This window comes from Panthera onca, chromosome C1 (assembly GCF_046562875.1).
Source record: "Panthera onca isolate mPanOnc1 chromosome C1, mPanOnc1 haplotype 2, whole genome shotgun sequence".
In the NCBI taxonomy this organism is placed as follows: domain Eukaryota; kingdom Metazoa; phylum Chordata; class Mammalia; order Carnivora; family Felidae; genus Panthera; species Panthera onca.
In genome coordinates, this window is record NC_138346.1 from 66,692,194 (window position 1) to 66,707,536 (window position 15,343).

General features: G+C 37.6%; 1 protein-coding gene across 1 annotated transcript in view; it reads left to right on the forward strand.

The window, feature by feature from the left end:
* Window positions 1-2,802: 2,802 nt before the first annotated feature.
* Window positions 2,803-15,343, forward strand: part of TTC21B (tetratricopeptide repeat domain 21B) — an 82,952-nt gene continuing 70,411 nt past the window's right edge. The window contains exons 1-5 of the mRNA XM_060621362.3: window positions 2,803-2,910; window positions 7,199-7,328; window positions 7,417-7,527; window positions 10,959-11,125; window positions 13,472-13,594. Of these exons, the coding sequence (XP_060477345.1) occupies window positions 2,890-2,910; window positions 7,199-7,328; window positions 7,417-7,527; window positions 10,959-11,125; window positions 13,472-13,594 (552 nt within the window). The 5' untranslated portion in view covers window positions 2,803-2,889. The remainder of the gene's footprint in view (window positions 2,911-7,198; window positions 7,329-7,416; window positions 7,528-10,958; window positions 11,126-13,471; window positions 13,595-15,343) is intronic.

A 15,343-nucleotide genomic window follows, 5' to 3' on the forward strand; every position in this document is an offset into this window, starting at 1 on the left:
CTTTGTTCTTATTTTATCAACCAGATACAGATTCTTGAAAGGAGTAGAAAGAAAGACAAATAGCATCTCGTGAAGATGTTCTGTATATGGTGGTTGTAAACATTTAAATAATTCATTAGTTCTATTTCAAAATACCAGACTCTTCTGAAAAATATTTTTCTGTATCTTCTGTCTCCTACTTTTGCATAGATGAAATGTCAAAATACAATCAAGAAAACCAAGAAAAAAATAACTTCCTGGTAAGTCTCCATCATGAAATTTGAGTAGAAACAGCCCCTATATCTGATAGTGAGCAAAAGGCAAATTTTCTATTATCTGGCAGTTTTCAGCCATCAGATATCTGAGCTGCATGGGTATTTTGAAAGAAAAACAAAGAATCAGTGGCCAAAAAGAAGGAATTGAGTAGGAGTTGTGTCTGGAATGTAACAAGTGATGTTAATTTCCCTTCATTCTTAATACATTAATTCCTAAAACTGGGAAGAGACCGCTCAATTTAGTGGCTTGCTTAACTGCATTTCCTGAAAGAGCTATCAAAGCTGTCACTATCTATAATTTATTCATTTCCTTTTGTGAATATCTATTCAATATCTACCTTTACTAGACCTTAAAGAACAGGAAGGCAGGAACAAGAATTTTGCTGTTGTAGGCATTCATTAAGCGTTTGGTGCATGAATGAATGAATGAATGACTAAATAATACATTTTTAGAAATTAGATCACTTCTTCAACTTTCTCCATTGTGTTATTAAGCAAAAGAAATGTAAAAGGCATGTGTCTGACCATTATTGTCTTCTCCCTAACTTAAATGAATCAAATTGTAGAATTTTAAATGTAGAATTTTAAATGAGTTATGACAATCGTATCTTTTATGTCCTCATTATAGACTTTGATGTGGACCATGGCTTGTGGTATTTTCTACTGCACACCAAGTGCAGATTATGCCACATGCTTTGAAAATCAGACCAGCCGTTACAAGTTGTCCATTATCACAACCGTTTAGCCTGACTATGAATGTTGGAACCATAAGAAAATAATCCTCGTAAAACCAATCTTTAAAAGGAAACGAATGAAAAATATTACCTAGCCTTGAAGTCTTGGCAAGTAACCACTTTTTTCCTTCTAGATTGTCATTACCTAAACTCTAGGCATGGAAAAAAAGCAAATGGTCATTGCCTACTCAACACATTTAAAATCTGATTAGGACAATTTCCAAGCATATCAACTAAAGTAAAATAATTAACAATGGGATGGAAATTTGGAATCCATGTAAAAATATTTTGCAAAGAACATTTAAACCTCAGATCTTTACCACTATTTTTGAAGTATCTTTAAGCAGAAATAGGAAATCTCTTAATCCATTACATTTCAATTTAATTCTATGACCTGAAGAAATCTATGAGCAACTGACAGAGTTGGCTGATGGGTACAAACATTAAAAAATGCATAGGCTGGGAATGCAAGTTGATGCAGCCACTCTGGAAAACAGTATGGAGGTTCCTCAAAAAGGTAAAAATAGAACTACCCTACCACCCAGCAACTGCACTACTAGGTATTTATCCAAGGGATACAGGTGTGCTGTTTTGAAGGGACACATGCACCCCAGTGTTTATAGCAGCCCTCTCAACAATAGCCAAAGTAAGAAAAGAGCCCAAATGTCCATCAATGGATGAATGGATAAAGAAGGTGTGGTATATACATACACACACACACACACACACACACTCACACACACACACAATGGAGTATCACTCGGCAATCAAAAAGAATGAAATCTTGCCATTTGCAACTAGGTGGATGGAACTGGAGGGTATTATGTTAAGAGAAATTAGTCAGAGAAAGACAAATATCATATGACTTCACTCATATGAGGACTTTAAGAGACAAAACAGATGAACATAAGGGAAGGGAAACAAAAATAATATAAAAACAGGAAGGGGGACAAAACATAAGAGACTGAAAAATATGGAGAACAAACAGAGGGTTACGGGAGCCAGCGTGGGAGGGGGGATGGGCTAAATGGGTAAGGGGCACTAAGGAATCTACTCCTGAAATCATTGATGCACTATATGCTAACTAATTTGGATGTAAATTTAAAAAAATAAATTAATTAAAAAGATGCACAGGAATTAATTTTTTTTTTTTAATAAGCTGTATATCCAATGTGTGGCCCCGAACGCAGGACACCAAGACCAAGAATCACAGCGGGGTGCCCCATGCATAGGAGTTAATCTTATCAGGTTAAAATCAGCAGTATCATTAAAGTAAAATATTTTTTAAAACTTGCTATCATTATCAGAAAGGTTAAAACAAAGGATTAATTTAATGCGCATTCTAACAAAGGGGATCGCTGCAATGCCTGTAAAGGTGAGCTTTCTATAAAGAACCCTGATTTTTCTGCGCCACCTTGCGGTGATAATACGATTACTGCAAGTGAAAGTGATAAAAGTTTTTCTTTGCGTTGTTCCGGCCTTCAAAGAGCCGCATTGCGGGAACCGGCCCCTACACAAACGTGCAGAAAATGGTGTCTTTCTTTGTAGCTAGCGATCGGAAGGAGACTGCTCTTTTTCCTACTACCTCCCCCATTTCGTTTATTCCGTCATTCCAAATCCACCTCCCTCCTAATGCCGCTCCGCACTCTGACCCCTTCGCCAACGGCAGCCGCCGCACCACCCGGTGCCGCCCCCTTCCCCTTCCGCAGCCCTTCCTCCGGGTCTTCGCAGCACCTCCTCCCCGCGGCACCTCCTCCTCGCAAATCCCTGCGTTGAGAGCCCGCCCCCTGCTTCCGGCAGCCAATGGCAGCCCGGCCCCGCCCCGCCCCTCCCGCCGCTTCCAGAAGCTCTGGTGGGGTTTGGGCCTGGGCTGCGGGACTCTGAGCCCCCCGGTGAGAGCCATGGATTCGCAGGGGCTGAAGGTGAGCGGACGGGGCCTGGACGCAAGTTGCCTCTGCCGGCGGCGTGGGCCCGGAGGGCGTGGGGAGGAGAGGACTTCGCGAAGGCGTCGTTATCCTGCTGTGCCTTTGCTGCCCGGGTTCGCCAGGCGTCCCAGTCGGGCGGTGCTGGCCTGTAGCTGTATCACCAGGGCCACCTCCATGGGCCCTGCCTTGGAATCTTGAAGTCCGGGCAGTCACGCTGCTAACGAATTGCCGTTAGTGTGCGTGTCCCACCCCGTTTAGGTTGTTTACTTTTACTTTGTATCCCGTTTGTTCCGGATGCTTGGTCAACGAATAACACCCACTGCGCCTCCCGGTGCGATTTTTAAGGATTTAATTAAGCAAACTAGTGTCAATAAACCGATTGCACAGAACAGGAACACGAAAGATTATATGAAAACAAAGTGCTAGGCTTGAAAATGGAGGAGTCTTTATTTTGGGATGATGGGCTTCTTTATCACCGATTCATCTATTAAGCAAATATTTTGTGACGGTCCACTGAAGAAGTGATCTAAAAACAGGGACATGAGGCTTGAGAATTAAGTTTCTTTGTAGGATGATGATCTCCCATTTGTTCACTGATTCACTCTTTCAGCACATGTTGATGGAGGGCTCGCTGTGTGTACATTGGCAGCTGGAGAGAGTGATGAGCAGACCTGAATAGCCCCTGCCTTCACAGATTGTACAATCTAATGCTGGACAAAAACCTTAAATTAATTAGGGGCACCTGGGTGGCTCAGTCGGTTGAGCGTCCGACTTCGGCTCAGGTCATGATCTCGCGGTCCGTGAGTTCGAGCCCTGCGTCGGGCTCTGTGCTGACAGAGCCTGGAGCCTGTTTCGGATTCTGTGTCTCCCTCTCTCTCTGACCCTCCCCTGTTCATGCTCTGTCTCTCTCTGTCTCAAAAATAAATAAACGTTAAAAAAAAAATAAAAAAAAAAAAACAAACCTTAAATTAATTCAACAAGTATTTATTGAGTGCCCACTATGTTGCTGGCACTGTTCTAAGCCCTGAAAATAATAAGTCCTGCAATATTAAAGCTAAGAAAAACACTCCCAGTCTTAGACTTACATTTGACTGGGGGGAGTCAGACGGTAAGTAGTGTGTTAGATGGTGAAAAGTTAGATGGTGAAAAGTGGCAGTGACAGAGAGTCCTGGAGAGTCTTCTGATTTTTTGCTTGAGTTACATTATTTTCCAAAGCCCTCCCCATCTCCTTAATTTTTTTCATAACTTTAATTTGTCCTTTGCACTATGAACTAAGTGAACTTTTCAATAAAAACACTTTCATGCCTAATACTGTTATGTGGCTCTTCATCACTTAGACTAGAGGAGTAAATCCAAGTCCTTAACATGAGGCCCTGCTAGACCCTACCTTTCTCTCCAACCTCCTCATCCTAGAATCTGCGTCTTAACATAAGACTCTAAAACAGGGAATGGCAAACTTTCTCTGTAAAGGGTCAAATAGTACATATCTTGGGCTTCACAGGCCATAGGGCTCCTGGCATCTAACCTGCCATTGCAGCTTGATAGCGACCATAGGCAATACTTAAACAAACGAGCGAGCATGGCCCTGTTCCAGTAAAACTTTATTTATGGACACTAAAATTTGAATTTCTTAGAATTTTCACATGTTATGAATATTTGTTTTGTTTTGTCCCCCCCCCCCCCCCCCGCCAGCTGTTTGAAAATGTACAAGCCATTCTTAGTTTGCTGACCATACCCAAAAAAAAAAAAAAAAAAGAGCAGCTGGCTATAGTTTGTCAATCCCTGCTCTACAATACAGGATGACTTTAAGTCCTCTCCATCGCCTCTCCATCCTTGTGTTTCACTGCTGATTTCTTACCAGTGCTGATTTCTTATCTCTGTTGCTGTAGTTCCTCTGCCTGGTAACTCCTCTACCCTCCTCAAGGATCATGAAGGGGAAATATGTGTACGTGTGGACGGGGTGAGGAGTTCATGATTCAAGAGGGAATTCTGAAGTCCACCCAGAGAATCTTTTTATTCTTCTGTCATCCCACACCCCAACCTCATTCTTTACATCCCTACAACACTTTATAAGCTCTTTTCTTGTATTTATGGCATGGTTTTAGTCTTTGGATTCTAGTCTCAGGTTAAAATTTTAAGCCTTTCTGGGTCAGGAACCATGTCTTATTCATCTTCACATAAACAGTATCTAGCCCAGTGTCTGGGACTGGTAGGCAGTCAGTAAACATTTGTTGGTCTGAACAAACCAAGGAGTGGTAATAGATGTGAGAGTAGGAAGTAGACTAGAGAAACAGAAGAGCCTACTGACTGGTTAGAATTAGTGAGACTGGGCAAACTGGAAGGGAGGATGCCATGACTTGATTTCTGGCTTGGGTAGAGGGGGCAAATGGAAAGATAAATCTGGAGCTTTGATGAGAGGTCTTGACTGGACACTACGTTTTTTTATTTCATCAATGTATAGGGCTCAGAGGAACTTACTTTTCTCAGAACAGGAGTTTTACAGTATGATACTGTTAATTAATCCTCACAATGGTCTATAAATAATTAGTGGCATTTTACAAATGAGCAAACTAAGGTGTGTAAGATGGACCAGAAATTTAAAACCAGGTCTTTTCACCTTAAATCCATGTCCTTTTTATGATACCTTTCAGGAAAATTATAGATGCTTGGTGATAGTAAATGTTGAATAGAAGTCCAGTAAGATGATATTAACATTGTCCTTAGTTGTGGCAAACAAAGAGTTCATCTGCAATCTTAGGGAAGGGCACAGGAGGAAAAGTGCACTTTACTGAAGCGTGCTGTGTGGGTAACTGGGAACAAGAGAGCAGTAACCACAAGGAGGGAAGCAGAGTAAAAGTTAAAAGGGAATCTTTGCCTAAGTGTTCAAGAGAAGCATGTGGACTGTAGCCCTTCAGAAACAACACACTGTAAAAAAGAGCAGTCTAGGGACGCCTGGGTGGCTCAGTCAAACGTTTGACTTTGACTTGGGTCATGATCTCACAGTACATGGGTTCGAGCCCCGTGTTGGGCTCTGTGCTGACAGCTCAGAGCCTGGAGCCTGTTTCAGATTCTGCCTCTCTCTCTCTCTCCCCCTCTCCCCCTCTCCCCCTCTCCCTCTCCCCTTTCCCCCACTCACGCTCTGTCTCTCAAAAATAAAAAAATTTAAAAAAAATTTGTAAACAGTCTAGACATTCATATTTCAATCTTTTCAATCACTGCTTCATCTATATTTCTCCCTCCTGCTGTATGGGCTGCAGAATCAGAGTAGGTGAGTATGGGATGGTCCAAATTGGTTTATGGAGGTGGATCAGGTCCATTACAGAAATAGTGAATATGGCTTCCTTCTTTGATTAGGTTAGCAACTAAGCCTTAGGTATGATCCTGAGAGAAAGGTGTAAAGCATAGACTCAATTAATCAGAACTTAGTATCTCCTGATAGTAGTTTTCTGCCAAGTAAATCTAAATAATATAATTTTGAAAAAAGCTTAAAGGTAATAATTTCCATTTAAAAAGTTTAGATCATTTGTTCTTACTGACAGTTCTTTGTTGTAGAACTCAGAAAAAAAGATATTTGACAGTGAATTGCTGAATTCAATTTGTCATTACTTTGTAATGCTCTAAAAACAAAATAGAAGCAAGATTCTTTTTTAAAAAAGAATCCTGTGGTCTGGCAATGGAAGGCTCTTACTAGTCCTGTTTTTGTCAATTTTCCCATTTTCTTTTCTTTTATGTTTTATTAAGTTTATTTTGAGAGAGAGACAGAATCCCCCCCCCCCCCCACACACACACAAGTGTACATGCAAGTGGGGGGAGGGGCAGAGAGAGAGACGGAGAGAGAGAGAATCCTCAGCAGGCTACCTACTGTCAGCAGTGTGGGACTCGAACTCACAAACTGTGAGATCATGACCCCCAGCCTAAATCAAGAGTTTGACGCTAAACCAACTGAGCCCAGGCGTCCCTGTTTTCCCATTTTCTAAAACCTTTAAGAAAATGTGGGCAAAGGAAAGAGGCAATAGTAGCCTAATTTCAGTATTGTTAAATAATTTAGAAAAAAAAGATGGAAATTATTAGAAAACATTGAGTTTTTTCAAAAATTTTGTGTTCATTGTGTTTTGCATTTGTTACTGTTAAATGCTAGCCTTTAACAATATTTTCAGGAACTTGGAAGGAAAAAAGAACCACATTATCTAATTTTAGATTATTTAAAATTTTAGATTAATATCTGCTTCTTAAGGTATTTGAACACCAAAATCTCTTTTAACATTTAGTCCCTGTTTCCTTTTAGACTTTGATTAATTACTATTGTCAGGAGAAATATTTCCATCATGTATTACTTACTGCCAGTGAAGGAGTTAAGAGGTATGGCAGTGACCCAGTCTTCAGGTTTTATCATGCCTATGGTACATTAATGGAAGGTATGTGCTAATTATTAAACATGTTCCATAAGTTTTAAATTCTTGTTTTGTACTATGAAGTTTTTCACATTATAATTTTGATTTTCAGGTAGAACTCAAGAAGCTCTTCGGGAATTTGAGGCTATTAAAAATAAACAAGATGTATCACTTTGTTCTCTAATTGCACTGATATATGCCCATAAAATGAGTCCTAATCCAGGTATAGTATTTAAGTATAATGCTTAGGACAATATTTTCTACTCAATTCATTTTGATTTTTCTCAATTACCATAACATTTAGTCTGATAATCTATATTACAATTTTCTATAGTTACCATTTTATATATTTGTTTTATCTTCCTGACAAGGTTACTGATTTATCAAGCACAAGAAATATGTGTCTTTTATCACTTTCATATTCCTTATATCTTAGGGCAAAAGTTTCATTAATATATAGGGATCATTTGAAATAATATAAAGTTGTATATTAGCAATTATTAAACAAAGGACAGCCCAAAATAGGTTTACACATAAATTGCAGCCAACTTTAATTTTTTTTTTAATGTTTATTTTTGAGACAGAGGGAGACAGAGTGCGGGTGAAAGTGAAAAGATGAGCTACATACTAGAAAAAATATTTGCAATTCATTAACTGACAAGAAAATAGTATTTGAATATAAAAAGAACTCTTACAAAAATAAAGAGCCAATGTAATAGCATTATAGAATATGAACAGATAATACACAGAGAAAAGGCTGATACAAATATGAAGAGATGTTCAACTCTGTTAGTAAGTAGGGAAATTAAAACTGCAAAAAGATACCATTTTACATGTATCATATCAGATTGGCAAAATTTTAAATTTTTTTTTAATGTTTATTTATTTTTGAGACAGAGACAGAGTGTGAACAGGGGAGGGGCAGAGAGAGAGGGAGACACAGAATCTGAAACAGGCTCCAGGCTCTGAGCTGTCAGCACAGAGCCCAATGCGGGGCTTGAACCCACGAACCGTGAGATCATGACCTGAGCCAAAGTTGGACGCTTAACCGACTGAGCCACCCAGGTGCCCCATTTTGCAGCCAACTTTATAGCTTATGTGCAAATCTATAACTACATGCAGTTTCTCCCTTCCACTGTATCTTAAGCTTCTCAAAGGCCCATATACATCCCTGCAGGGCAGGGAGGGGTGCTAGCTCTTAGAAGATATTCAGTAAATTTTTATCCAGTAATAGGTTGGGAAATATAACTAGATTATAGAAAGAACCTTATGCATAAGCCAATAATTAAAATTGTGCGAACTGTCAACGAACAGAGATCTTAATGGCTGAAGCACAGTATCATAATTATAGGAAATAAAGAAGAAATAGTATTGTATTGTTTCATACATATCCAGTAACAGCTAATAGCGTTACAAATGTACATCATGTTTCAAATAATTAGACTATAACCAGATGTCATAGAATGTCTTTTTTTAATATTAGAAAATTTTTTTCCGAAGCAAAAGTATCACATATCTCCTTTACCCTACATGTACTTGTACAGATCAACAAAAAGTTACTTAAAACATTAATGTGTTTAACAAGTAAACAAACCTAATGACTAGATGCTTACCTTCTGCAAGAGACTATGCCAAACACAGAGAATACAAAAGAATTGTAAGAAGTGGCCCATGACATCAAGTTTGTAGTCTAGATAAGAAAAGAATATGTAAAACCCATAAGGTTAAATTCTAATGTTACTATTAAATAAAATTATGAGAAATAAAACAAATGAGTTCATAATTAACTGAAAATGGTATGTACTATTAATCCATAGAAGAACAAAGCAAACGCTTTGTGTAAAATGGGGCCTTAATCTGGTTTTAGAAGCACAAGTAGGATTTGAATATAAAACATATGTGTCGTACAGGATAAATCAATGGGCAAATATGTGGAAGTGGTTCGGGATTAGGCTCTTGTATGGATCTCCTTTCTCTGTGCTCCAGCAGGAGTGTATTTAGGTGGAACACAGAACTTGCATAGAGAGATGTAATCAGTAAATCTAAAAAAAAAGAGAGATTCGTACAAACTATTTTCCTCTTAGAATCAAGTTTTCATTTAATTGGTTATTCCCAAGAGTGTTGGTTCTGTTGGGAAATGTGATTTCCAGGACACTAAAAGGATGGAGGCAGAAATATTGTTTAGAAACACCTGAGTACAGACTTTACCTGAGTACAGGGCTTAGATTATTCATGTCCATTCTTCCTGAATACAGATGTAAGCCCTGATTATAAAAGGTCCATTAAGAACTCGAGCTGATATCTGGTAAGAGCCAGCTTTGTGCAGATGGTGTCACAGCTAACAGATGGCCCACTTGAGACTTGATAGATACCTGGGCAGGAAAGTACAAATCGTGCCCCTGCCCTGATGAGTTCTGTTTCTACAGAGTTCTGTCTCTGTATCCTGGCTACTTAATGAAAACTTCTATAGGTGTTCAAGTGGGTGCGTTGGAGGCTTTTCTTGCCAGGCAATCTGTATAGCCTTCCAGAAACAATTTCATTTCATGAACTCAAAGTCGTACCTTGGTGGTTCCACATTTAAGTTTACATTGGTATCATTAGAGATAAAAGAAAGAGTCGTAATACCTTTTTTGAGTAGCCATTTCCAGAAAGGTAGTCAGAATCACAGCCTTCAGCTTTGACATTTCTTCTTCCTTATTGCATAGTTGATCCACATTCAGATTCAATTCAGGATTTGGATCGAATTGATAGTTGTGTCCTAAGCACACGTGTAATAGATTTAAAGGTTAGAGTTATGAGAGGTGGGCCATCTTTTTAAGGGAGCTGCTATGCAGTCAGTATTAAACCATGTAAATAATGGTAATTATACTACCTTTCATTGACCAATGAGAGCAGCCAGGAATGTTTACATATTTTAGAATTGGATTAGAGAGTTGGGTAATTTGAGTACTAGTCCTGGATTTGCCCCTAATAATTTCAGAATCATTGCTAATTTTTTCAAGTCCTGTTACTAAAAAATTTGTATATTTAGCCTTTATATCTTGAGAATGACATAAACTATATAACTGTAGTATGCATTACAGTGGTCATTAACCACATGTGGCTGTTTGAGTGCTGGAATGTATCTAGTTTGAGAACCCAAGTTTTAAATTAACTTTAATTCTAATTAATTTTAAATTTAAAACTGATACTTGATTCAGTTACTAGAAAAGTAATGTTTGGAATAATGAATATATGAATCTGTTGTTTTCATCTATAAATTTTAAGGAAGGTAAGTACAAATCACATAATTTTGAAGAGAATTTAGCATTATAACTGAGATGTACCTTGTAAAAAATACATATCAGATTTTTAAAATTTAATAAGAAAAAAAGTATCTCAATAATTTTCATGTCAGTTGTGTGTTGGAATGATAATTTGGATAAATTAAGTTAAATAAAATATGTTAGTAAAATCAATTTTACTTGTTTCTTTTTACTTTTTTGATGTGGCTACTAGGAAATTTTAAATTACATATGTGACTTAATATTTTATTTCTGTTAGACAGTGGTGTTCTAGAGAGAACTATATTCTGTGCTCTGTTAATCATCTGACCTATTATGAACACTTGATCTAGAATTTAATTTTTATTTAATGTCTTTTTTCCCCTCCTAGATAAAGAAGCTATTCTGGAATCAGATGCCAGAGTAAAAGAGCAGCGTAAAGGAGCTGGGCCAAAAGCTCTGTACCATGCAGGCTTATTTTTATGGCACATTGGTCGTCATGATAAGGCGAGAGAATATATTGACAGAATGATCAAAATGTCAAATGGCAGTAAAGAGGTAGCTGGTCTTCTTATTTTGAAATAGATACAATAAAGGAAGCTTACATATTAAGTAGTATTTGTTATATTCTCAATTTATAAATAACAGCTTTATTTTAATACTATTTTGTAAAATTGTGGTTGTCTAAAGTTGTCTATTTTTATGCTGTTAATTAACTCTTGAAAAAATCCCTCCCTGGTTCTTTCCCTACCTTCCTTCCTTATCTCTATCTTTCTTTCTCACTCTCCTTATTGAACTGTTCTAGGTACAAGATACCATTGTTTGCACTGTTAATAATACAAAGATCAGGAATACATAAACTTTACTTACGTGGATGGGTCAATCTAGTAGTGTCATAGAGCACCTATGCAGCTAATACTGTTAGAACGTTTATAAATGGTGTGAGAGACGTGTGATTGAAGTATTCAGGAAAAGAGTAATTAACAGTTCTTGCTCACTTTGTGCTAGGCACTATTTTGGAACTTAAGGAGAGATCACATCTATAAATGTTAGGAGAATGAGGAAGAATTTCTTGAAGGAAGTAGCATTTGAGGTAAAACCTGAAACATGGATACAGCTTCCACATGCAAAGATGATGGAAAAGGGAAACAAATACTCCCAACGTGGGGAATAATAAATGGAAATGAGAAAAACAGAGAGATGTGTTGGTTCTGTGTACAGTAAGAAGCTCACTTTTGACGGGAACACTGTAGAAAAAGAGGGTGGAAGAAAAGCTTAGAGAGGTGGGTTGGGACAAATTGAAGGGCCTTGACAGCTAGCTACAAGTATTTCTATGAAATTTAGTAGGCATGGAGAGGTCATTGAGACTTTTAATTGTGGCAGTGGTATTATTAGAGTACAAATTCTGAAGACTGTTTTAAGTATGGTTTATAGGATGAACTGGCCTAAGGAGAAACTAGAGTGCTGCCCCCAAATGGTAGTACATACTTCCCAGCAGAAGGTTTTTAAGGGCCTACACTAAAATATTGTACATATATGACCACTGTAATGCATACGAAAGCTTTATAGTTTATATCATTCTTGAGATATACAGGCTAAATTAGATGCAAATTTTTTAACAACAGGACTTGAAAATTTTAGCAATGACTCTAAAATTATTAGGGGCAAGATTTTGAGGTGTCAGATATCAAGGATGTCTCTCTGAGGTCTTAAGTCTGGAGAGTTCAGATCCCAGTTAACGTAAACAGAGAATATGTTGAGACGAGAAGGTAATCTTGGAGAGGGTAATGTATTTGGTTCCAGACATACTATGTTTCCACCTCTGGTGGAACAGTGAGATGGAGATAGTAGATGAGCTCTTAGGAAAAGAAAAGTTTAGAAAGAGGTATTGGACTAGAAATAAAGGTTGAGAGTCATCCACACAGAAATAATAGTTGAAACGATTCAAATACAGACATTGATCTAGTGAGTAGAAATAGCATTTAGTATTCATTTCTGTCTTTTCAGGTGAAATATAGGGAGGTAAATATAATCTCAAAGATTTATAAGTTTATGAATTAACCTAGAAAAAAAATTTTTAAGACTTTATTTTTAAGTAATCTCTACACCCAATGTGGGGCTCGAACTCACAAACCCAAGATCAAGAGTTGCATGCTTTTCAACTGAGCCTGCCAGGTGCCCCTAGAAATTTTTTGATAGAAAAACAGATTTCACAACTTTTTATTTGACATTAAAAAGAAAAGTAACCTGTAGACATCTTCTTTCTTATTCTATAAACCTTATAATCCATTGGCTCCCTAACATTTCTGAAAGTAAGCATCTGTGACTTCTTCAGTCTTTAATTTCTGAGGCCATTTATCCTTGCATTTGAAATGCACTGGACTAGTCACAAGGATTAAGATAGTTATCTTAACTTTAAAAGTTAAGATAGTTATCTTAACTTTTAAAGTTAAGATAGGTTATCTTAACTTTTACTATATATAAAGCAAGACACTTCTGTTTTTCCATCTCAGTTCACTTGGTCTGTTTGCCCAAAAAAAGAAGTAACACATTCTTGTTTATGTATTGAATTACATGTTTAACAACTTTCAATAATAATTTACTAGCAAAGTCCAAGATGAGACTACTGGTTATTTAGTATTAATGGAATATTTGACAAGTTTCTCAATATTGGACACATCATAATCTTAAGGGCTAAAATACATAACAGTTCCCAAAACTCGAGGCTGGAAAAGGTTTGAACCAGTTTTATTGAACACTGTTTTATTGTTCGTAACATTTTTTGACAGAGTGATTGTTGTTACTAATTACAGAAAAGGACATTAGTTTTTACCTCTTTCATCAACATTTATTTCTTTTGTTTCCAATAAAATGGGAGTATGATTAGAATTTTTCATTCTACAGGGACAGGTTTTGAGAGCATGGCTTGATATCACAAGAGGAAAAGAACCTTATACTAAAAAAGCACTAAGATATTTTGAAGAGGGATTACAAGATGGAAATGATATTTTTGCTCTGCTGGGTAAGGTGAGTTGAAGTTAGGGTAAATAAATCATATTTTAAAATTTATTCATAATATATATATTTGAAACCCAACAAAACTGAGTAGTTCAAAAAAGATAGTAATTGTTATGTTACTTTTATCAGCTCTCAGCTGTAAGAGGAACTTGCATTTTATTTGTATAGGACAGTGAACTACAAACTAGAGAAAGGTATTTCCTTACCAAATTCCTGAATCCCGATTGGTTTTAATTTGTTTTGTGGTGATGGTGGTGGTGGTGGTGGTTCCGGTGGTTCCTATATTGCTTATTTACCAAACATTTATGGTTTGTCTAACATGTGCAAGGCATCACTGTAGATACCAGGGAGACCCTGAGCAAAATAAAACCTCTTGCTTTTATGGAGCTTATACTCTATTGTTGGAGACAGATAATAAAATAAGTAATTATATTACATAGTATATTGGAAGGTAATAAGTGCAATGGAAAAATAAGTAAATCAGATAAAGGGAGAGAAGGAGAGCTGGGAGTATGAACCTATAGTTTTAAATCATGTGGTCAGAGAAAGTGACATTTGAGCAAAGACCTATAGGAAGTGAGAGTTACTGCTCTGTGGGCACCTGGGGGAAAGCATTTACAAATAGAGGAGATAACAAGTCGAACTACCCTAAGGCATGTTCAGGGCATTGCTGGGAGGCCAGGAGATGAAAGTGGGATGAGCTAAGCAGAGGGTAGAAGTGGAGGCTTGAGGAAAAGAAGGTGAGTATGAGGATGGGGGGTGGGGGTGTGTGGGAGAGATGAGGAGAGCCATGGCTGATTGTGTAAAGCCTTTGGCTTTTACTTTGAACCAGATGGATGGGCAGCCAATGATAAGAGAAACAACATGACCTGACTTACATTGTGAAGGATGAGTCATTAGAAATCATTGGTGGGTAGAAATGTATAATTTGGGTCCTTTCTTCAGTTCCATTGATGCCTTCTGAATGTCTTAGAATATTTAAAGTTTTTGATTCAGCAAAAGGAAATTAAATTTATTTGTTAGGAAAACAGCCTGTTAGATAAGCAGTAATTTGCAGGTGTAAAAAAGAAGAGAGGATTATTAGTGTCTTGACTCTTGTTAATATCCCCTCATGGCTTTTGCCAGTTTCTGTGGCTAGTGAACTTGTTTGGATATTCGCCTCTGGTACAAATAGTATTCACTCTGAATGCACTCAAGTTTTACCTGATGGCACTGCTAGATGAATTGAGCATTTATCAAGCTTTTAAAAAGTTTTTCTTGATCATTTCAACTCCACCCTCTTCTTAAAGAAAAGCTGATTGAGGAGCACCTGGGTGGCTCAGTTGGTTAAGCATCCAACTCTTGATTTCAGTTCAGGTCATGATCTCACCGTCCTGAGATGGAGCCCCTGGTTGTGCTCTGTGCTGGGCATGGAGCCTGCTCAAGATTCTCTTCCTCTGCCCCTCCCCTGCTTGCACTCATGCTCTCTCTCACTCTCTCTCAAAAGAAAAAAAAAAAAGCTAGTTGATAATCTACTAAGGTCTAGGGCTATTTCAGGTGTCAGTATAAGCAGCTTAGGAGAGATTTACCTTTTGCCTCCAATACTTAAGATTTGTTTAAATTCTTTTTCTGATACAACCCATTCCAATTATGTATTTATTTTTCAGTTAATTCAATAGAGGATGTTTGCATTAGCCTAATTCCAACTAGGAATGATAGGAACCAAGTACACAGCAAATTTAGTTTCGTTTAATGTGTTATGTGGCATCATATGGGAGG